Raw genomic sequence first — 26,295 nt, forward strand, 5'->3', positions numbered from 1 at the left:
AAGGTTTTTGTGCTAGTATACAGCTCAGCAAGTTCCTGTCTGGTGCCCTACAGAGTTCTACAGCAGCAGAGAGACAAAAGAGAGACTTTGGAGTGATTAAGTATAATTTCTCTGCATTTTCTTGCTGCCTTTAGCTAATTCCGCCAAAAAGACTGATTTTCTAGAGTTTCTGTGATCTAAAAAGCTTGTTTCAGCTACATATTGTACTTATTTAACTGCCTGCCCTTTAACAAAGCCATTTTTGTGTTTAAATTACTTGTTTAACTGTTGTAGGCTACACACGCAAGTGTGATGGCCATTTCTGTGCATTTAAAGTGTTTTTGTGATTGCATCTGCTTTATTTTCTGAAAAAAAAAAAAAAAAAATATATATATATATATATATATATATATATATATATATATCTATATATACTTGTTTTCCCGCCTTTTTAAGCTAGTTTAGTCCAGTTTTCAGGTCAGTGCTGAAATCAGGGCTGTGTTACAAACTTCTGCATTTGCCCATATCATACTTGGATAGAAGGAAGTTTCTCTGTTCACTGTGAGAGAGGGAGCTTTGAGCAGCCTATCTGTCCCTGGAGGAGTGGTTTCAGCCCACAAATTAGTAGTTTATTGGCCATTTTGGGCTAATTTCTATCTCTTTCATTTTCCTGCTATAAAATCCGCATTTGCACGGTTTTGCACACTGAGCAGTGCTAGGGTATAACTATTCCCGGCTCCACAAAGTGTACTCTTCAATTTTTCCCTTGGAACTAGACAAACTTTCAACTTAAGCACTCAAATCATTCACTTCTCATCCCAGCACTTGCTCAAAACTCATAGCAAGCACTAATAAACCTTAGCACTAGACCCCCCCTATACTGTAGAGAAGGACAAGGCTCTGTATTCAACCTTAGCAGTCAATCAGTAAAACAGTTCACTGTACCTATCCAGGCATGTCCAAAGGGTAGTTTCAGGTGTACTTTCAAGTCCAACTGGTGAATCTGGGCATTTTAAGGCAATGTTACAATTGCCTCATGTACACAGACAACCCTCTCCTCCTTCCACCAAACACTAATATGTGCGAGAGATGCAATTATACAGCCAAACTGGAGGCTAAACTCTCTCAACTCAAGACTGGACCAGGCAGTCAAGAGGAGAAGGGAATTACTTGCATCACACCACCAGTCTCACATAGACCTATGAAACAACACTGGCAGAAAAACACACATAAATACACAAAAACATACTTGGAGGCTCTAAATAAAAATCTGACAAAGCAACAGAGACCTCCAAAGCAGACATCCAAGCAATCTCCACCCCCCAACATAAACCATGAAACACATACTTCACAAAACCAGTGTGCCACACAATCACAGCCCTTAAGGCAAAATAACATGCCCAACACACTAGTAATAGGTGATTCTATAGTCAGGCACACTGATGTCCCACTCACTAGGCTAAACAAGGAGAAGGTTACTGTGAGTTGCCTGTCAGGTGTCAGGATCTGCCACATAACACAAGCACTCAGGTCACTCCAGAAAAAGTACAAATATGACTCTGTTATTGTCTATACTGGTGTGAATGACCTGAGTCATACCTCCCTGGACTACATGAAAAGAGACATGGAGGAGCTCTCTGATCACATAGCCCAGGCTGGTATGATCCTGACCCTGAGTAGCATCTTACCTTCACCAAGAATGATACCACGGTATAGAGAAAAAATGATCAATTTCAACAATTGGCTAAGCTTCTGGTGTCAAGGGGATACAGTGTCTGTCAGCCTGGGATGACATGCTTAACAAGCCACGCTGCTTTGCTAGAGACAGCTTGCACCTGTCACACTTAGGCTTTTGAGTACTGGCCAAGGCTCTTGCCACCCTCATAGTGCCTTTTTTAGGCAAGGCTCAAAAGACAAACCCACCGCCATAAATAACACAAGTAACAAAAAACTGAGGGTAATGCTGCTCAATGCCAGAAGTCTAAACCTCAAAATACACGCGCTTGAGGTACTCCTCAGTATGGAGACAATCAATATATGTACAGTAACAGAAACCTGGTTTAAGGCACCAGAGAGCACCCCAGCACTGCCAGGCTACAACTCATACCATACATTTCAGCCACAAAACCCAGACCGAAATACAAAAGGCTGGGGAGGATCCATATTCATCAAGGATACCCACACCTCCAGGTTAGTGGCACAGCACGATGCTTCAGAGCTCATTCACATGCAACTAACTATGGGCAAAACTGCTATTCATATTATAGCTTGCTACAGATCACCCACCATGTCCCAGGACCCCCACTCCACATTCCAGGAAACACTGGGAAACATAAAGGTCCTACCAAACACCCTGATATTGGGTGATTTCAATTACCCATACATTAACTGGGAGAGCTACTCAATTACGAACTCCCTGGCTCAACATTTCCTAGAATTTATAAACTCAAACACCCTGTATCAACTGGTTAACACCCTCACCAGAGGTGACAACATATTGGACCTGGTCATCACCAACATGAGCGACTGGTGTTCCACACCAGAGGTCAACCCCTCGCTGGTTAGACCATAAACTAATCACTCTGGATATCCATATTCTGCAATCCCCCCCGGTCAAAGAAACCACCATGAAAAAAACTTTTCAAAAGCAAACTTCACGTTACTTAAGACCGAGGTGGGAAGTTTCAAAGCCCCCATGCTAAAGGATAACACTGTCCAAGCTGCAAAATCCTTTACTAATGCACTCTACAGGCAACTACAAGAATGCATGGATCATGCTATCCCAAACAAAACCAAGACTCACTTCTCCAAGAAAAAGAAACCTGTCTGGTGGACCCCTGCCATAAACAAGCTATACAATAGAAGGAAGAAACTAGTACAGAAAATAGTAAAATCCCAAGAAGGGAAGACATCCCTGATCAATATCAGCAAGAAACTACAATCCCTCATAAAATCATCCAAGGCTAGCTTCAAAAGAAAAATTGCCATGAACTCCAAAGATAACCACAAGGCATTCTTTAGCTATGTCAAGACTCTAAGTGGCAATTCTCAGATCTGCTTGGAGTTAGTGCAGAATGGCACAAAATACACTGAACCAACCGATATAGCCAACATCCTGGCAGACAGGTTCAGTGCAAACTTCACCCCCCCTCTCACCCCCAAAAGGGGCCATAACTATACCAGAAGAATGTAGTGCCCCTGAAATCACAGACACTAAGGTTAAAACAGCCCTCTCCAAAGCCAAAAACACAGCATCAATGGGACTGGACGGTGTCCCAGGCTACGTCCTACATGAGCTCAAAGATGAACTAACCCCTCACCTAAACACACTGTTTAAACTTAGCTTCTCCACAGGCTATGTGCCCATAGAGTGACACATAGCAATGGTTATTCCGCTCCACAAAGGTGGAGCCACAACGGACCCCAGGAACTATTGCCCTATAAGCCTGACTAGCTTGGTCTGCAAAGATATGGAGTGTATCATCATGGATCTCATTAACAGAGACATTGGAAACCTCCAAACACTGGACCCTACCCAGTCTGGTTTTGTTAAGAGCAGATCATGCCTCTTAAACCTGGTGGACTTCTTTGAGACAGTTAGCAAGGCTATAGATGAGGAAAGGTGGTCCACACAGTCTACCTAGACCTCGCAAAGGCCTTCAACACCATTCCCCATTCAGGTATTATAGACAAACTCACCAGCCTGAACATAAACCCCTACATCATGAGATGGGTTGCCAACAAGCTCACGGACAGAACCCACATAGTAAGAGTTGCAAGAGCTAGGTCTGAGTCTAAACCGGTTACAAGTGGCATTCCCCAGGGCTCAGTCCTAGGACCTCTCCTGTTCGGCATATACTTCTCAGAGGTACAGGCAAGCACAGGAGGACTATGGCTGACCAAGTTCGCAGACGACTGCAAACTAGGGACTATAATTGACTCTCTGGCTGACACAGGCATAAGGGTCTCACTGAGACAGATACCTGGTGTCAAAACCATGGCCTCAAGCTAAATGCCAAAAAGTGCATAGTCATCCCCTTTGGAAAAAACAAAGTACCCACAAACTACCACATAGGTGCTAGCCCCTTAAATACGGAAGATGTAATAAGGGATCTGGGGACCCAAGTAGACAGTAACCTCTCCTTTGATAAATACATTGCCAAAGTGGTTAGAAAATCCTTCTATGTGGTCCACCTAATCACAAAAAGGTTTGCATACAGATCGAAAGAGGTCATTGTGCCCCTCTACGCATCACTCATCAGACCCATCAAAGAGTAAAATGCCCCATTTGGGATGTACCTTACAAGACACCTGCAACAACTGGAAAGACCACAGAAGTTCCTCACCAAGAAGATCACTGGCCTCAAGCAGATGCCCTATGCAGCTCGACTGAAGAAATTCCAGTTTCACTCGATTGCATACTGCCTACTCAGAGGTGATCTCTGCCTGACATATAAGGCCATGTCCAACCCAGAATTGATGGATATGCTCTACCTAAAGAAAACCATATCCCATCGAGCCACATGCTCCAGGGATCTAAACCTCACCACAACAATAAATAAGATGTGCTGGAGGGATAGATTCCTGTCCCAGAGACTTCCCATGCTCTGGAACAAGATTCCAATCTACATTAGGCAGAGCTCCTTGCTAACCCTCTTCGAGAGAAACCTTGACGAGTGGATGGGAAACAGAAAGTTTACCCCGGGGATCACTTCAATGGCTCTACTGGACAGAGGCACAGGGAACTAATCTAAGGGGGCGGCGAAAGCCAACACATTCTGGCTAGGCATATAAATGCCTTCTGGCAGATAGCCTAGTACCTACCTATGAACCTATGAACCTATTTGTACTAGGATTGTAACTATTCAGTTGTGTGTTTTATATTTAGTCAAGGTTTTCTTTAAATATATTGAAATCTGAAAGGAAACAATAAATTATGTTTATAAAATGACATTTCATGTTACCATTGGCTTGAACTCTGAAGCCAATCACTACTTTTGCTTACTATGATGTTCACACAATACATTGACACTGTCAGGTTCAGATATGGAGTAGTAAGAATGTGTGATACCTTTCAGTTAAAATCCTGTCCCACTTATTTTAATAGCAGGACAATGATTTATAGCACTGAGAGAGAACAAGCATTACAGAAAATTAAAAACTTTAATTTCAGCAGTAAGGACTGAGAATAGCTGAAGCTGTGAATTCTGAAACAGTTTTGAGCATTCTGCTGTAATGTTTTGTTAAAAAAGATGAAAGAATGCCATCTTTAAATTTATGAACAACTGTTACACATTTTCAGTACAAGGAGCTGAACATTTATATTTTATGATAAGACAAGTTCATTAAGGGTAAAACAGTAATATATGGGATGCTTCAATGTACCAGACAGGTTTTATTAGCTATGATATGTGATCAACAACAGAGACAACAGAGAGGACTACTTTCGAGAAGTACAAGTGCCTAAACTTTCTGGCTCATTTTGACAAAATTGTATTTGCATACATGAATATATTATTTGCAATTATTCTAAAGTGTCAGATTCATCAGATTAATACATAGTACTAAAATATAATTTCAGTTTTGCTTTTACTAAGATCTTGGTGATTGCATGTAAATAAAACTCTTTGGCTGATAATTATCACATTCAGTTGCTTTACTTACTAACATCTAAACCAAAGAGAAAAAGGTCACACAGGCAAACCAATTAGTAAAAACCATAAGAAAAACCTAGGCAAGCTAGAGTTTTCTCTGTGTGATACCTTAAACCTCCTGTAATAGAGGCCCATGGGATATATCCAAATGATCCCTTAAGGACATCAAGTGTTTCAGTAATGTGGCTTCTGAAACACAGTGAAAACTTTAGCTTGGCTAGGTTTTTATTGTTTTTTACTAATTAGTCAGTGTGACTTTTTGCTCTTTAGTTTGGATGTTAGTTGGGATATTTTGCCAACACTTTAATGGTTATGGATGTCAGCTGGATATAAAGACCCTGTGTTTCAAAAGTATAGCCAAACAATTCCCTTATGTTGTAATAATTAGGTCATAAGAAGGCTGAAATATGTATATACACAACTAGTGGGGTTTGGCTGTACTAGCCTGCATTTTATACACAAAGACTTAAAAAGAAAGAAGGTAAAAAGTCATGGACATTGAATTTTTTGTGTTTTTTTACTAACTGGTTTGTCTGTGTGACTTTTTAGTCTTTGGTTTGGATGGTACCTAGAAGAAGCAATCAGAGTATCTAGGGAGTGGAAGGGCTGTAGGTGCTCAGAAAACAGCAAGATGGCTGTACAGTACTTTGAGGGGTGAAACAGAATAAGAATTATAAAAAAACAGAGTGGTCAGAGTAGCATATTTGTGCACACTTCAGTGTCTTTTCTCAAGATAATCAGCATACAAAGCACAGCAAGAATTTATTTGTCAAAATATATTATTAGGTTGGGTAGTAGCACACATTTGGTTTTATTTTTTTGAATTTGTCTGTATGCCATTAGCTGGCAATTATATATAACATTGCACCTTGCATATCTACAGCTGTAGAATGTCAGCTCTTGTTCTCACCTGTCATGCTGTTCGAGTTATACTTATTCCTGACTCTGTGGTGAAACAGGTGACCAGTTTAATGTATATGTATATTTTTTAAACAGAGAGGAAGCAACCGACAGAGTCTTTTGTTTATGATAGGGACTGCTCTTCTTCCAATCCCTCATGATTTTTTTTTTAAGAATGAGAGTGGGGAATTAAAAGGAGTGATAGCCCTTTTCCAAATGGAACTGACCAAAAAAAAAAGAAATCACTATAATGTGAGGTCCAGTGCTCTAAATAAGTTCTCATTAGTACTCCTCCTTTGCAGTTTTAATTGACTGCCTGTGCTATGACATTTTTAATACAAACAAATAGCAATTCACCAGCTAGCTTAATGTATAGATTTATCTATGTATTTTAACTTTATTAAGCAGATAGCTATACTGAACCATGGACTATTTTTAACCACTCCCTGAGCTGACTTGCAGTGATAATTTGTACTGATACACAATAAATTTAACAGCATTTCTGATGCACATTGAACTTTCAATTTCATTGCTACATATACATTAGGAATACAGTAGAAATAAGTTTTGAGTGATAGGTCTTGTTGCATATACCTTACGAATGTGGTTAAAAGAAGTCATATTTGAAAAAGGTTTTGTGCCCCTACTACAAATACATTAAGGACAGAGTTGAAAAACATTTAGAAATTTAGTTAAAGACCATTTGAATGAGGTTTAGAATTGTAGCTAAAAAACATATAAATACCTGCACATTGAACTCCAGCATCTTCACCATGATTGCAGTTATGAATTTTCCATCCACGGAAGGAACAAGATTTCAGTGAAGATTCAGATCCACTACAGCTTACATCATCCATCATTATTGATCCATTTCCTTGTCCATAATGAGCACTTCCTGGTGCTGAAACGGCAGTTCCACACCCCAGTTCTCTACAAACAACGTTGCCATCATTTATGTCCCAGTGATCATCACACACTGTACCCCATTCATTATTATTATAGACTTCGACTCTTCCAGAGCATGGATCTGAGCCATTTACTAGTCGCAGTTCAACTAAAACACAGCAGTTTGGTACAACAGAAATAGTTAGTAAAAGTATTTGTTTCTTCTGATCACTGTCATTTAGATATTTAAAAGCTGGGAAGGGCATTTCTTTCTTCTGGTCACTGTCATTTATATGTTTACAAGCTGGAAAAGGCATTATCTAGACAGCAGAGAATTTCTTAATTTGTCTTTGTTGCAAACTGACTTCAAAAGAAAATATTCAAGAGGTTTCTCAACCTAATTGCATTCTCATGTACATCTATAATGCTCCTGAAGAAATTAGGTTTGCGTGTAAATATACTTACTACAAAAGAAGATCTTCAAGAAATTGCTATAGCAGTAAATCATAAGGTTTTGGTCACGTCATGTCTTATATGAGCCATTCTAAAGCCTGAAATTCTAATAGTAAGGCTTTCTTCATTCTTTGTAGGCATCAACATAGGTTTTTGTTAGAATGCACTACTTTAGGTGTATGTGTGGCTCCTTTACATATCCTACAATAACACATGCTCTACTATATTATTTAAGGCAAAATTCCCTCAGAAGGAAAGACATGGTAGGCTGTTAGCTCTTTGTACATGTAATTAAATAATAATACATATAGCTGTGTATCGAGAGTGCAGGTTGTATGCATTTGCCCTAACATATCCTTAGGGGGTTAGCATTTAGAAGCAAGGAGGTAATGGTTCCACTCTACAGATCCTTAGAAGGAATACACCATAAATGATGCATGAAGTTCTGGATAACACACAAAGAAAAGGATATAAAACTACCACATGCAATCAAGATGACAGATACCTGACAGATCTACGAAATGGCGGGGAAGGAAAATGTCCTGAAGCTAGTGGACCTTGAGTTCTTCTTCCTTTTTACCAGATGGGATGAGAGTTTAGTACTGGTATACATGAACATGTCCAAGAGACTTTAAGATTCATTCTGATCAGGAAGAACAAAAATTAAATGGGGGTACTGGTAGAAAATTTAAGTAGGAACTGCTCCTTAGATGTCTGTAAGTACTTTTTCACAGATTAAGTTGTGGACCTGCGGAATTTTCTATCAGGATTTATAATGATTCAACTGGTATCAGAATTCTAACACAGACAAACAGCAGAAGATAAAAAGACACTACAGAGAAGCTGGATAAGACCACAAAGCCCTTTTCCATCTAGATTTTGACTGATTCAGTGTACTATGTGCATTTCTGCAGCTTTCCCAGAATTTTAGACTGCGGTGGAATTCATTTGACAGCTACCTGACCATTGGTCTTGATGATCACAATTCACTGTCCATAATCAGGAGCTCCTTCTATATATAAGAAATAGTCACCAAGTCCATTTCTTCTAAAACCAGGGAAGTTATTATTCCCCCTGCACTCTGCCTTAGTTAGACTCATTATATAATATAATCCACTATTTGGCATGTATCCCAAAAACTGTGAAAGTTCTTTCTTTTTGGGTGACATGATGGTGCAGCAGTTAGTGCTGTTGCCTTACAGCAAGATGTTCTCTGGTTTGATTCTCAGATGTGGTGCCTTCTGCGTGGAGCCTGTATGTCCTCCCTGCATTCGCATGGGTTTCCTTCAGGTGATCTGGTTTCCTCCCCCATTTCAAAGACATGCATCTGGACTATTTCTCCCTGGGCCTCTGCTAAAAATTGGCTCTGTCACAGTCAGACTTTCCTGATAAACAACTGTTAAATAAACAAGAAGAATCCTGGGACTTGGAAATCTTAGCTATCAGGAAATCAGAGTTACATTTCTGGAAAACAGTGTCATTCAAACACTGATGCGGAGTCCTGTATCTTGTTTTCTGTGCAATTAGGAAATCTATTATCCGGAACCTCCTTTTTCTAGAAAAAGAGATCTTAATCTATATCAGGGAATACATAAAATCAAATTTAGAGATAGGTTCATAGTACAGTACCTTCCCGTGCATGTCAGTCAGTGTGATTCCCTTTCTGCCTTTAAGATAGCTTAGAAAATTGGATGACTAGCCCAAGAAACAGTCATTGCCCCTACTTGAAAAGGATGTCAGTTATTAGCAAAGGACACACAGGGCCTCAGGTTTGGGCAGTTACTAGCAAAGCACACAGATGGCCACAGGTCCTTGTATTTACTATGATTCCTATGAAGGACTGGAGTGCCTGATTTTGATTGCTCTGCTACTGCTGAATTAGGCTGATATATATATATATATATATATATATATATATATATATATATATATATATATATATATATATATATTTTTTTTTTTGAGATTATCTGGCTTCTGCAGGGGTGGAGATTTAAACATTTTAGATAACCAGAGATTTCCTCAGTTCAGCAGTCTTCAGCAATGAGCTGCTGATAATACTCTAATGCATAATCTCGAGATGTTAAGAGAAACAAAAAAGGAGGAAAGGAAGAAACAAAGCCATTTTCCATATGAATTCTGACTGATTAAATGCACTACAAGAACACATATGGCTTCCCAGAACCAGGTTTGCAATGTAAAACTCTTTGTTGTAAGTAAGTGCTTCCCCAAGCCAACTACCTTAGCATGAGTTAGAAGTGGATTGATTTGAGTGCCTTATTTTAATGGGCCAGCCTCTGATGGGACATCAGCTTACAAAGATTAAATAGCCAGCAGTCTGTTCAATGTGGCAATCTGTGTTTGCACTCGTGTGTGTGTGTGTGTGTGTGTGTGTGTGTGTGTGTGTGTGTGTGTGTGTGTGTGTGTGTGTGTATATACATATGTACATACTGTATACATATATATATATATATATATATATATATATATATATATATATGATATGATGGAGAGAAGGAAGGTTGATATATTGTGTGTGCAAGAGAACAGATGAAAGGCGAGTAAGGCCAGGTGTATAGGAGGTGGCTTCAAACTGTTTTATCATGGTGTGGGTGGGAAGAGAAATAGGGTAGGGGTTATCCTGAAGGAACAGTATACCAAGAGTGTTTTGGAGGTGAAAAGAGTGTCAGAGTGATGTGTATGAAGCTAGAAATTGATATTGTAATGATGAATGTTGTTAGTGCAAATGCTCTGCAAGTTGAGCATGCCATGGATAAGAAAGAAAATTTTTGGACTGAGTTGGATGAAGTGGTGGTGATTGAATCCAAGGGTAATTGAGTGTTGACTGGAGTGGATTTTAATGGGCATGCTGGTGAAGGGAACAGAGGTGATGAGGAAGAGATAGATAGGTATGGTGATAAGGAGGGAAATGCAGAAGGTCAAATCGTAGTGGATTTTGTGAAAAGGATGGACATGGCTGTGGTGAATATGTGTTTTAAGAAGAAGAAGGAGTATAGGGTGATGTTCAAGAGTGGAGGAAGATGCACACAGGTGGATTATATCCCATGCAGGAGGGCCAATCTGAAAGACACTGGAGACTATAAAGTAGTGACAGCAGAAAGTGTTGTTAGACAGCATAGGTTGGTGGTCTGTAGGATGCATTGATGATCAAGAAGAGGAGGGAGAGGGTGAGAGTAGTGCCAAGGATCAAATGGTGGAAGTTGAAAAAGGGTGATTATGAGGTGGAGTTCAGGTAAAAGTTAAGACAGGTACTGGGTGGTAGTGAAGAGTTACCAAATAGCTGGGTAACTGCAGCACAGCTGGTAAGGGAGACAGCTAGAAAGGTGCTTGGTGTGACATCTGGATAGAGGAAGGAGGACAAGGACACATGGTGGTGGAATGAGAAAGTGCAGGGGAGTATACAGAGAAAGAGATTGGTGAAGAAAAAGTGGGATTGACAGAGAGATGAAGGAAGTAGACAGGAGTATAAGAAGATGAGGCATATGGTGAAGAGAGAGGTGGTAAAGGCTAAGGATAAGATGTATGGAGAGTTGTATGACAGGTTGGACACTAAGAAGGGAGAAAAGGACATGTACTGATTGGCTAGACAGAGGGACCAAGCTGGAAAAGATGTGCAGCTGGTAAAAGTGAAAAAGAATAATAAGGAAAACATGCTCACAAGTGAGGAGAGAATGTTGACCAGATGGAAAGAGTACTTTTAGGGGCTGATGAATGAAGAGAATGACAGAGAGAGAGAGAGAGAGAGAGAGAGAAGGTTGGATGATATGGGGATAGTGAATTAGGAAGTGCAATGAATTAACAAGGAGAAAGTAAGTACAGCTATGAAGAAGATGAAGAATGGAAAGGCTGTCAGTCCAGCTGACATATCTGTGGAAGCATGGAGGTGTTTAGGATAGATAGCCGTGGAGATTTTAACCAGCTTGTTTAATGAAATCTTGGAAAGTGAGAGCATGCCTGAGGAGTGAAGAAGAAATGTTTTGATACCGATTTTTAAGAACAAGGGTGATATGCAGAGCTGTAGTAACTACAGAGGGATAAAACTGATCAAGTCACAGCATGAATTTATGGGAAAGAGTAGTGGAAGCTAGGTTATAAAGGTAGGTGATGATTAGTGAGCAGTAGTATTGTTTCATGCTGGGAAAGACCACTACAGATTGATGTTTGCTCTGAGAATGTTGATGGAGAAGTATGGGGAAGATCAGAAGGAGATGCATTGTGTCTTTCTGAACTTAGAGAAAGTATATGACAGGGTGCCTAGAGAGGAGTTGTGGTATTGTATGAGGAAGTTGGGAGTGGCAGAGAAGTATGTAAAAGTGGAACAGGATATGTACAAGGGTAGTGTGACAGTGGTGAGGTCTTCATTAGGAGTGACGGATGTGTATAGGTTGGAGATGGGATTACATCAAGGATCAACTATGAGCCCTTTCTTGTTTGTAATGGTGATGGACAGGTTGACAGACGAGAACAGACAGGAGTCACCATGGACTATGATGTTTGCAAATGACATTGTATTCCATAGTGAGAGCAGGAAACAGGTTGAAGAGACCCTGTAGAGGTGGAGATATGCTCTAGAGAGGAGAGGAATGAAGGTCAGCAGGACTAAGACAAAATATATGTGTGTGAATGAGAGGGAGGATAGAGGAATGGTGAGGATGCTGGGAGTAGAGTTGGCAAAGGTAAATAATTTTAAATACTTGGGATCAACAGTTCAGAGTAATGGTGAGTGTGAAAGAGAAGTGAAGAAGACAGAACAGGCAGGGTGGAGTGGGTGGAGAAGATTGTCAGGATTGGTGATCTTCACTCCCTTAATGCCTGACTTGCTACGCTAAAGTGCTTCTGGAATCATACCACTTCTGAAATGGGTTAACTAAAATAATATATTTGATGGGGTTTGCTCTTAATAATTAGGCCCACTCAAGCACTTTGTTTAGAATACAGACAGCTCAGCACTCTAAAGCAGATGCATCTGTCTGCATCATAACAGCATCCTGAATGCATTTACATTTATATAGTCCTAAATCATAAGGAGCAGATACAGTCCCACATAAACAAATACTGCAGAGGCATGTAGAACACTCATTGTGAAGTCCAGAATCACAAGTGGCTAATTCTTTATAGGATAAGATAGATCTTGTGGCAAAACCTAAGCTTTACAGATTTAAATCCAGGTATGCATGTCCCGGAAAATCAGTTAGATCCAGCACTGGGGCTATAAAAGTATTTTAAGGTGTAAGGCTCATGCATTGGAATAGTGAAAACCATTTAGCAATCTTTAACACTCTATGAGATTGGATCTGAGACAACCACTGAAAGCAAAAACAATGCTTACTGGTAGAACTTAAGCCAACTGTATTTTATTTAGGGATACTTGGGCTGCAATTCATATTTGCATGTGATTCTGCCTTCAGTCTTTAGGTCCTCAGTGTTACAGACCACCATGTTTGCAAATTCAGCTACAGTGTCTTTGATACTTCCAAACTGTATCTAAGAGTTTTATAAGATTGGCAGCCTAATGTCACTTTCAGCTTGTATCACAACCTGAAACATTGCAGAAATCATAGTAATTTAAGTAAACTTAGCATAACAGTAGAAGTTCTAATAGATCACTGCTGCAGTAGCCTAAACAATATGGGTCCTACCTTGCTGCTACTGGGCAGCTTTTTAGAGCTAAAGGGTGCTTTCCATGTGTTCTGTCAGTAGGCTGGTAGGTGCTCAATATTAAAGTCAATTAAAGAGGGAAACGCTCAGATCTTTCTTGCTGCAAAAAGGGAAGCAATAGCCCTGAAAGAGAAAATGGTAGGAAACATAACCAAAAAAGGAAAATACAAAGGTATTTCTAACTGCCTCTCTCTCTCTCTATATATATATATATATATGTATTATATGTACATATATATATATATATATATATATATATATATGTATATATATGTATATATACATATATATATATATATATATATATGTATATATACATATATATGTACATATATGTGTGTATGTATGTATGTGTATATATATATATATATATATATATATATATATATATATATATATATATATACACACACACACATATATATATATATATATATATGTATATATTTATATATATATATATATATATATATATATATATATATATATATATATATATATATATATGTATGTATGGTTCCCCTTCACAATGTCTACTTACTGAGAACACTAACTTCATATGGTCAAGACCATATGATCGAGTTTTGAGTGACTCAAAATTAGGAAGTGGAATAAAAAAAAAAACACACCAAACACATAATTTCTGGAGGGGGGTAAACCCCCCTGCACCCCCCCTACTTAAATATACCATCTCTGTGATAGCACTATAGCGAGGAAATGGGAGATCTTCCATTCTGTGCATCTGCATACAGTGCGGAACGGGAGATTTCCCTTTTCCCCACTGTAGCGCGATCTCGGAGTTGGTATATTTAAGTAGCGCTGGGTGTAGGGGTGCAGGGGAGAAACAATTTGTTTGGGTTTTTTTTCTTTTTTTATTCCACTTCCTAATTTTGAGTTACTGAAAACTCGATCATACGGTCTCGACCATATGAAGTTCGAGTTTTAAGTAATTCAACATTGTGAGGTGGAACTATATATAAATAAATATATATATATATATATATATATATATATATATATATATATATATATATAGGTCCCCTTCACATGGCTGACATTTCATAAAGTTGAAGACCATATGGTCGTCACCATATGATCGACTTTTGAAATGTTGACCATGTGGAATGGACATCTCCGTACAGTGCAGAATGGAAAGATTTCCATCTTCCACACTGTAGTGCGATGTCGGAGTTGCTATATTTAAGTTCCAGGGGGTGTGGAGGTAGAGCCTCCCATGGATGTTCCAGGGGCCACCCTGATAGCAATATGAAGGTAAGTGATTGTTTTTTTTTTTTTTTTTTTTTTACATGGTCGACATTGCAAACATTGATTATATGGTCTTGGCCATATGGTCTTCAACTTTATGAAATGTCAACCATGTAAAGTAGACCCTATATATATATATATATATATATATATATATATATATATATATAAAACAAATAAAATACCTCCTTCTTCATTAAAAAATACTTTGATACAAACAATCCACAAGATAAAATCCAAAACAGTCTGAAAACTATGAAAATATTAAGCGCTTTCATTCGTTAAAACAGTGTTAACCAATTGAACTTCATCAGAATAATGGTGGAATGAAATAAGAAGTAGTGGGTAAAAACTTACATTCTGGATGGGGTGTGTCCTTCCTATCTAATCCAATTAAAGATGCTTCTAACATTAAGATTCTCATTGAGTCCAGGGGACATGTCTGCCTGTAATTTAACTTGCCATTTCAATTCTTTAACTTCCGGAAGGGAATTGCAGTCAACAAAAGGCAAAGAAACATGTCCAAGAACCACAAAATGGAAAGTATTGCACTGTGCATTATTAAAAGCATGCTTAGCTAAAGCACTCTTAATGTCTCTCTTTCTAAGTGCTTGCCTGTGTTCTTTAATATGATCACTTAATTTCCTTGTGGTTTTGCCCATATAAAATGCTTTGCAACAGTCACATTGCAAGATAGACTATATTCATGGAGTTACAATTAACAGCTTCTTGAAAACAAATCTCTAGTTTGGGATTTTGTAAACAGAAAACATTCCCTTGAGCAATGAAAGGGCAGCACACACACTTGCCACAGCAGAACAAACCTGTACCCAGGGAAGGGAGACTGGTAATCGAGGGGGTATTATTTTCAAAAGCTGACCTCAGGGTCAAAGTCTTTCTATAGCAAAAGCTAGTACTGGGACCCAAGATTCATTCCAAGTCTGAGCTACTGTTAATAATTCCCTAGTTCCTGGACAATATCTCTCTAACAGTCCCTCCATCAAGAGAGATGGGTAGTGGGAATCTGGAATGGTCATTAGAGGAACCTGTGGGTTTAGAGCTGAAACCAGATTTAAGGATGGGAGAATATTTGTCTTGCCTTTGAACAATAATACCTGTGAGGATGTCATTAACCAAATTTTCTGGGTAATGCTTTTCTAAAAATAACCATTTATAAAACTGACTTTCATTAAGGAAAATATCATTCTCACTCAAAATCTGGCTAAGCTGCACAAACTGCCCCTTAACTATATTCCTCTTCATAAAAGAGGGATGCTGGCTGGAGAAGTCTAAGTGGTTGTTCCGAAAGGTACTCTTTCTGTGAATGTTTGAAGAAAACTTAAAAGAAACAGGATCCCTGGCCAAACTAACGTAAAGGAAAGTAACTTTGTTCCCTTTAGCTGAGATAGTAAAATCTAAGAAACTGATACACTGGCTAAACCCTATCAAGAAAAGTATCCAGCTCAAATTCAGATCCTTCCCAAATGAAAAAAATGTAATCAATGTAATGTTTACATACTCTGACACACTGAAACCCTTCATTCATGCATGCAGTGTCTGTTTCCCAAGAGCTTAGCACTAAGTTAGCATAAGCAGGAGCCATTTTGGCTCCCATTGCCACCCCTTCAAGTTGTTGATGAATAACACTGTTAAAAGAGAAAAAAATTGTTTACCAGAACTAGCTCCAGTAAAGTAACCCAGGTGTCTGCCCTAAGGTGAGGGGTGCTAGTGTGTTTGATGAGGTAATTCAACACATGCTCTAAACCTTCCCGATGTGGGATGCTAGGGTAAAGAACTACCACGTAAAGTGTGACCAATATGCATTGTCCTTCAGTGGGTGGGCATTTAAAGATTTCATTTAAAAACTCCCAGGAGTCTTTAAGGTAGAATTGTGATTTTTGAATCAAAGGGTTCAGAAAAAAATCAAAGAGAGCTGAAATAAATTCTTAGTTTTTCTACATGCTAAAATATGCCTGAGGGGGAATATGTTGGGTCTTTGCGAGTCTGCCAAACATTCTGCCTACCTGTGGGAATTTCGCTTCCATAAACTCCCTTTCTTCTTCTGAGATTAAACCTTCTCAATACAGTATGTTAAACAGAGTATTGTCAATGGAAAGAAAGCTCTGGGAAATGTCTTCAGGCAAAATTGCTTCATATTTAACTTTGCTAGAAAGGATAGTTTCCATTTTATTATTATAACTGATAGAATACATAACCACTACACCAGCTCCTTTGTCAGCTTTCAGAATCCTAATATCAGAATCTCTAAACTATCTAAAGCTTTATTATCTTCTTTAGTCAGGTTAAACCACTTGTACTGTGTTTTGTTAGATAGAGCTGACCTGATTTCCTTTTCACAAACCATGTAAAAGATACTCAAAGTAGGGTTGAGTGGAGGATTAAAAGTGCTCCTTCTTTTCAAAGGGGTGGGGGGGGCTGGCCTTCATCTGAATCCGTATCTTCACTGTCGCTGGCAGGGATCTTACTGAAGGTGTCAAGTAAACCAGAATGAGCAGGGGGAACACCATTTTCATTAACCTGCAAAAAGGTAATACCAGCAGAACTAACATCAACATTGAAAATGTCATTACCAACATTAAAGTCATTGTTTTTTAACCCTTGTTTAAGGTTAAGCTTGCTGCAATACAGTTTCAAGTCAAGAATAACATTTGTTCATGAAGCCCTCTGAGAGGGAATGAAATTGAGACCATTAAGTAAAATATTCTTGCTGTGTGTGTCCAAAGACAAATTAGTTAAACTGAAAATGTCTTGAGTGTGCAAGGCACAAGACATGCTGGAACTAATTAATACTGTCTCTGACTTCGAGCGCTGTTCCTGCCTTTCACACTCCTTCTCATTCTGCCTCTTCCTTCTCCTCTGCAAAAATTTTTGGAAACCTCTCTGCTCGTTGGACTCTGCAATAAGATATGATCTATAGAAGCAGAGTTCGGCTCATGTTGTTGGCTCTACTTTGAGGTGGGTTACGTAGGGGAAGAGGAATGGCCCTTGGGGTTATTTTTCTATAAATATATATTTCACTAATTCTTATTTCATTCTACCATTATTCTGATGAAGTTTGACTGGTTAACACTGTTTTAATGAATGAAAGAGCTTAATATTTCCATATTTTTCAGACTGTTTCGGATTTTATTTTGTGGATTGTTTGTATCGAAGTAGTATATAATGAAGAAAGAATTTCTGGTTTGAACTACTGGTCTCAGTCTCCTTATTGTGCCGGCGTCCAAGGTATTTTATTTGTTATAGAGTGAAGTTTTGCCTCAAAGACTGTGAACAGTTTTCCTGAGTTTATATATATATATATATATATATATATATATCTATATATATATATATATATAAATATATATATATATGTATATATATATATGTGTATATATATATATATATATATATGTATATATATATATATATATATATATATATATATATATATATATATATATATATATATATATATATATATGTATATATACATACATATAGATACATATATCAATATATATATATATATATATATATATATATATATATATATATATATATTATATATATATATATATATATATATATATATATATACATCAATATATATATATATATATATATATATATATATATATATGGTTTCCCTTCATAATCACGAATTGCTGAAATATCGAATTTCAGCAATTCGTGTTCATGAAGCCGAAACTTTAAAATAATGAAAGTGCATAAGCGAGAATAGGACTATGTCGAATTCGCACTTATGCATTTACGTCATCATATGGAAGTGTTTGGCTGGGATGGTGTCTGCAGTTTAAGGTGAGTGAATGTACGTGCGTGTTTTTTGTAACTTGTACGAGTGGGTTAGGGTGGGGAGGTGGAGGTATGAGTGTGTGTGTTGGCTGTGTGTGATTTTTTTTTTTTTTTTTTTTTGTTACTGCTTGTGTGATCTCGGAATTAGTATATATATAAATAGGGGGGGATGGGGGCACAGCCACCCATGTGGGATTTGTGTAGTGTAAGTGTGAGTCTGTGTGGTGTTTTGTTGTATTTAAATGTTTTGTGGTGTGGGTGCTATGGTTTGTGTGTTGGGTGCTGTATGCTGTGTGTTTGATGTTGTGGCTTCGTGATTGTGAGGTGTCGATGTTGTGACGGTTTTGACTTTATACTGTCAAAATGCTGAAATTTGATATTTCAGCATTTCTGCAATATGAAGTGAAACCATATATATATATATATATATATATCTATATATATATATATATATATATATATATATATATATATATATATATGGTTCTACCTCACTTCAACGACACATTGAACATCGACACGGAAATCATGAGCCCCAGAAGATCGACAGCGCAGAAGACCGCGATGGGACCTAGAAGATCGACAAGCAGAAGACCGACCCAACGGATGAAAGCACCGATGCCGAGGATGTCGAAATGGGAAAAGGCTGTGTAAGTATGCGGTAGTGACGGACGTTAGGGTGCGAGTAAGGTAAGTGTGGATAGGGGTGGGTTAAGTGAGTTAGGGTTAGAGCCGGGTCAGGTAAGTGTGCTGTAGTGATTGTGTTTGGGTTAGGGGCAGGATAAGTGAGTTAGGGTTAGGGAGCGGGTCAGGTAAGTGTCGGTAGTGATTGTGTTTGGGTTAGCGGATAAGTGAGTTAGGGTTAGGGAGCGGGTCAGGTAAGTGTCTTAGTGACGGACCTTAGGGTTAGGGTTTGGGTTAGGGTTGTAGGTAGTTGTGTATGTGAGGTTTAGTGTGGGTTTGTAGGGATTTTGGTGTGCTTGTGTGTGTATGTGGTTTTGGACGGGAATGTGTTTTGTTTGTTGATTGTGGTGTGTGAATTGTATGAGGTTTCGTGTTTGTGTACCGTCGGTTATTTCGTTGTCGGGCATGTGGAATGTCGTGGTTTTGTACTGTCGGTTATGTGGTTTCGGTGATTGCATTGTCGGTGTTATGGTGTTTCGTTTATGTGACACATAATCCTAACCCTAACCCTAACTCACTTATCCTGCCCCTAACCCAAACACAATCACTACCGCACACTTACCTGACCCGCTCCCTAACCCTAACTCACTTAACCCACCCCTATCCACACTTACCTTACTCGTACCCTAACGTCCGTCACTACCGCATACTTACACAGCCTTTTCCCATTTCGGCATCCTCGGCATCGGTGCTTTCATCCGTCGGGTCGGTCTTCTGCTTGTCGATCTTCTAGGTCCCGTCACGTCTGTCTTCTACGCTGTCGATCTTCTGGGGCTCGCAATTTCCGTGTCGATGTTCCGGTGTGTCGTTGAAGTGAGGTAGAACCATATATATATATATATATATATATTTATATATATATATATATATATACATACAAACTGGCAAGACAATGAAAAGCAAAACATAGGCGTTGAAGGAAGGTACGTCTACTGCAACAGTAAACGATTAAAGCATCTACTGTTATGGTAGGTAAACTTATACAACTTTACTATGTTCAGGATTAGATCATCGTTACCTTAACCTGAGCTATATGTGTAGATTTCCATAGCTTATCAAGTAACAAGAGAAAAAGACTTAACTGATTAAGAATCCAGAAGCCCTGGGAGAATGATCCTAGCAAAGCCTATTATGGACCTGGTAAAGGAATCCAGGTTATAATGCTTTGTAAAGGTATATGTAGAGGACCAAGTTACTGTTTCTAGAATACTTCTAGAGTCTTCCCTTTTCTGGAAAGCCACTGAAGAATCCAAAGCACTGTTGGAATGAATCCTAACCCTGCATAACAGTGGTATATTATGGTGGAAAAAAAAAAAGAAATAGCATGAGTCATCCACCTAGAAATAGTCTGTTTTGTTGTCTTTCCCTGTTTCCTTCATAGGGGACAAATAGCTGATTAGCTTTCGTGAAGGAATGAGTCTTTTCTAAGCAGTATCTGAGCTGCCTATGCACATCAAGAGAGTGAAGAATTTTTCCATCCTTTTTTTGTTGTGATCAGGAAAAAAACACAGAGATAGACTATCTAAAGTTAAACTCTGGGACCACTTTAGGTATAAAAGAGAAATGAATTCTGAAGTCCTTGTGAAAAAGTAGGTACAGCTGACTCACCATAAGAGCTTGTAACTCATGTACTCTCCTAGCTGAAGTCAGGACAATGAGAAAAACAGTTTTTCATGTTAACAACCCAAACTCAGCCTGAGGAGCTCATTCCAGTAAAACAACATGAATAGGCTTCTCAAGGACAAGCTAAGAAAAGCCACCTGTTTTCTATTTCTTGGTGGATGGATGTGTAAAATCCCTTTCAAAAACTGCTTGACTTGTGGATAGTTAGAAGGCTGGATTCAAGGACAGACAAGGTAGACATGGCCAAGAAATAAACCATGATATAGCAGAAAGAAAGGACAGAGGGTAGTGAGTCAAGTAATCAAGAATCTGAGGTAGCTGCGCCTTAAGAGACTCTTCTTTTTTTGAATGACATTTTGCATAAATCCTTTGCTCATCTGATCTGCACATACTAGATTTATTACTCCTTAAGATAACATTTCACCCAGAAGAGGAGGAAGCAGGGATGTTTGGATTATTGGGCAAGAAAGGATCCCCTGGAAAGGATAGAGAGAACCCCATTGCCAAGTATACCCCTTCTGAACATTTTTCAGGGCCCAATTGCCTGCATGAATGTGGTGCCACAAGAGAAGATGAATACAAAGGGAGAGGGAGGTGTCGCCAAAGTGGGCGGGTGGGGGGAGCACAAAAAGGCCAAAAGTAATTCTGAATGTTTGGACTGTACTTGATTTTGACACACTTTCCTCCCCTTTCCTTATCCAGCCTCCTTGCCATTTAAAAAGCTCAATGCTGCTTGAATTTCTTATTAAAAAAGCGAGCTGAGGTAAAAGAAATGTTTTATTATTTTAAAAAAAGGGAAGGTTGGAAGATGTTGGTTACATCTTTGTTTAACTTTCCCCCTCATCAAACTTTTATAGAACCTCAACTGCAAAAGGGCCAAACAACAGAACTTCTCTGTCCAGGGGAGAATTTAAGATTTCAGTTTTAGTATCCTCAAGAATACTGTGAGAAACTAGCCAAGGAAATCTTCTCATGACTGACCTACAAGCAGAAGCCCTACCCCTGGATTTGCTAATCTTCCATGCAAGACTAGCTTAGTCCTGCACAGAAGCGGATGTTTAGGAGCAGGACGGCAGCACGCCATGCATATTAATGACGGAGCACTGCCTGAACTCCTAATCTTACACAGAATGTGTAAGAGTGCAGGGGGCGTGTCTGAGAGCAGAGCTCCCAGAATATACACACCCCTGCAATGAATAACAGCAGAAAGCCCTAAAAGAATGAGCGAGACCACTAATAGGTGTCCACATACACCCAGTAACATCCCCCATGTGTACAAGAGCAATAATAAACACAAAAATATAAAGATACTTTTTTTTTATGAAACAAATTAAATTTAATCGTAGGTGCACGGATTTGCCCATCCCTTAGCTACTGTTAATGCAGCTTAAATGGCAGAAGAGGATAAAAAGGAAGCTATGTGCAAATGAGACAGTATAGCAATAGTGTAGTGGGCAGATCATTCGCCTTATGTGCAGTTATTCCCGGTTCAACTCCCACTGCAGCGCATGCCATTTTCCATGGCAAATCACGTTATGACCAATGGTTTTAGTTGCATGACCTACTAAATAACATATATTTGTGAACTGTAGTACTGTGTGAAATGCAGATGCGAGGTGTCAGTGTCATAATGTTGCAAAGTCCACAGATAATCACATGTGCCCCATACAGTATATGTACACAGGTATCAGGGATACAAATAAAAGGCAAAATGTGTAATGAATGATAACTCCATACAGCTTCCAAATCTCCCAACTTCTCAAGAACCATTAGACATTACTGTCTAAATTAGTGCAGTGGTAAGCAGGAGTATGCACTAGTAATCAAGTGTAAGCACTATTAAGCAGTAGTAAGTGGGAGTAAGCATATGTAAGCACCAGTAAGTGGGTTTAAGCCTGTTTGCGTGGGGGTAAGCAATGCATTCACAGGTTAAGCAATTTAGAAGCTGAATATAAGAAACGGTAACGGAACGTAGCAGTGCTTACCTCTGCACAAACCTGCGCAAACCCATTTACAACTGCTTAAAAATGTCTTAATCACTCCATATCCAACGACCCTTGTTCTGCCCAGCAACAAGATAAACAGCCTTTGCAAGGCTCGAACCCAAGACACTGCACACTATAGCCAAAGTAATTTACCACTAAGCCATCCCAGATATACATAACTTTAATGTTTCCACAAACATATCATCCAGCCCAGTCATTCAACAGTACAGGAAATGTATTTCAACATGTAAATGTGTGTGTGTGTGTGTGTGTGTGTGTGTGTGTGTGTGTGTGTGTGTATTAATAGCTAAATAGATATAACATATCTAAATATATAGATATACATATATATAGAAATATATACATATATATATATATACACATATATATATATATACACATATATATTTTATATATATATATATATATATATATATATATATATATATATATATATATATATATATATATATATACACACACATACATATGCATACATCTATAGATATATATGTCTACATCTATACAGCTGTATATATACAGCAATATATATGTGTAAGCATAAATATATATCTATATAGGTATAAACAGACATACATCTATAGATATAAAAGGGCACATAACAAAAACATATATGTCCGCACACACCATTAATGGGGGTGAGTGGGGCCCAAACAACATAGTTATTGTATGTATAGATACCCCCCCACAGCCAAACAGATCTGCATTGCAATACAATACCAGCTGTTGCAGATCCCATCACCAGGACCTGACACAACATGGGCACAAGATGTTAACAGTACTCCATCCCACCTGTATGATGTCAAGCTGGTATCAGTAACATATCATGCAGTACAGTTTGACTACCATAGGAAATGTACAATGTGGAAGCAATCGACATTCCTACGATACATATACACAGACACATATATGCAGATATATATATATATATATATATATATATATATATATAAATATATATATATATATATATATATATATATATATATATATATATATATATATAGATAGATAGATATGTATAGGAAGATACATATGTAGAAGGTGCACACAATACGGAACAGCCACTATGCCTACAGTTGCCACCTTTACCAACTGGACACTGTATGAGCCACCCATACAAATAACAATTGTTACCTGCAACATATAACCACAGAGAGGTCAAAGGATATAATACCACACACAGGTTTGCATACATGGGAAAGCTTTATTTGTGTACTATTAGTATATGACATGTCATATAGCTGTTTGGACACCGACATACATATAAACAGAGTAATGCAACTGGGAAACAATTATATTAATACAGTAGTCTGGAAAGGTTTACATATGTTACTGTCTAGGCTGAAGCCTTCAAGTAGTGCAATAGTAAAGACAGACTGGGCCACAGGATACCAATTAACAGTAAGTAATGCAGATGTATAATCCAGCAGCCTGTATCTAAACTCTGTACACAATCCCTAGGGGGTAAAGACCTCAGTTGACACAATGGAATGTATCTGTTACATAACAAGGTATAAAAAACACCATCACAATCACACTGACAAAAAGAACAGTCTGTATGCAAGTAAGCAGTAGGCCTCCATTTACCCTAGGTGAATTGTGTGGTAATGTACATCCAGATACCTTATGGCAGCTTACCTCTGATACCCCCACATGTTGTAACAGCCTAGGTTAGTTATGGTGCACCTCCCTATAGACTGAATAATACAGGGCCATATACCACTGTTACATACACTGGCCTCTGGAGTGTGTAAGGGCACACATGTATTGTGTAGGTGAAGTCCACACATATATGGACCCAACCCCACAATATGTGTGGGGGCCACAACAGCAGTGGACTGATGGCAGGAATGGCAGCATGACATACTCGCAGCCCACTGCATAACAACCCCTAACAGCATGTAATATGTACAAAGCCTGGTATGTAGGTGGAGGACAGAAGCTGGAACACAGGCCCATATGTGAAATACTGTTGTCAAACACAAAGCAAGTCACTGGTGTTACAGGATAGTCTGTAACATACCCCTAGTCAGGAATATGAAGTTAGAAACAGAAATGGATGTAGCCATGTACTGATAGCACTCAACACACACACTGCCAGTGATATATCTGACACAAGACATGTGTGGTGGACAGACAAAACATAATAGGCACACCTCTGGACATCAAGTGGATAGGCCCAAGTTTGAGAGCTATGCAGACAGACTGCATTCCAAGTTAAACTAGTATGTACACTCAAACCCTGTAACACCGGTGCTATACAATGCATACAACAACACTACTCACACTCTGTCTGTCATTCTGGAACCTCCTACAAATATGTAGCTGGCCTGAGTGTGCAGGTTCTCCTGTAAGAGGTATTGCTACCTGCTGTCTGCAACACTGCTGCCCACACACAGGAAGAATGTCCACCATACAAGAAAGGTAAGGGGACCACGCTCACATGATGTAGGGATTTATAGTAGTTGGTTGCCATAACACTGGTAATTGGAAGTACTACACAGCATGCTGCATGCAGGTAGCAAGTGGAGGACACTGTCTGGTGCAGAAGCCATCACCTGATCATGTGCATCACGTACAAAATCCATGCTGCAATCTATTCAGTGCAGCTCAATCCATGTACTGGAGAGAGACTGACATAGAGAGAGACAGAGTGAGAGTGCATGTAAGGCACAAAAAAAAAAAAAAAAAACCAAGCAAACCATCCAGAAGAGACTTCATTCCCAGAATAGGTATGTGACGTATATATATGCATGTAATTGACCATAGTACTTAGTCCATAATAATGGGATAGATGACGTGGAATGATTTATATGTGCCTTTAGGTGTTGTTGTAATAATGTTTAGCTGAACAACTGCTAAGGACAATAGAGTCTGTCCCTGTGGGTAGTGGGCCATACCCATCAACCGTGAAGAGCAGCACTGACTGATAAGATGTAAGCCATCATAGTGTGTGAGTCTGTCCCTGTGGGTAGTGGGCCATACCCATCAACTGTGCAGGGCAGCACTGACTGATAAGATGTAAGCCATCATAGTGTGTGTTGTGTAATGGGAAGTATGTATTTTACAGTGGCCAATAGCTTGTGGTGGAAGTAATGCCATAATGATGGACACGTGGGTTCCACAGCCCACCTCTTGCAGGATACTCAGGTTAACATGTATTGTAGCATAAAAAAGGCTCTCAGAAGTCAATCAGTCAGGATTTATTGTCCACAAGAAGACCAAAAAATAAACGACAATACTTAAAATTACAGTATAAGATACATGTATTGCATGTTATCTTGCTAAATACATAGAGTGATACCTACATAGTATGTATTGTAATAATATTGTTTTAATTTTTGTCT

The 26,295-nt window shown here is 38.7% G+C and overlaps 1 protein-coding gene across 1 annotated transcript in view; it reads right to left on the minus strand.

The window, feature by feature from the left end:
- The window catches only part of LOC122816369 (deleted in malignant brain tumors 1 protein-like), a 785,349-nt gene that overhangs the window by 225,175 nt on the left and 533,879 nt on the right, over positions 1-26,295 (minus strand). The window contains exon 4 of the mRNA XM_044089117.1: positions 7,279-7,587. Within this exon, the coding sequence (XP_043945052.1) occupies positions 7,279-7,587 (309 nt within the window). The remainder of the gene's footprint in view (positions 1-7,278; positions 7,588-26,295) is intronic.

This window comes from Protopterus annectens, chromosome 1.part1 (genome assembly GCF_019279795.1).
Source record: "Protopterus annectens isolate FY-2018-M chromosome 1.part1, PAN1.0, whole genome shotgun sequence".
Lineage (NCBI taxonomy): Eukaryota > Metazoa > Chordata > Ceratodontiformes > Protopteridae > Protopterus > Protopterus annectens.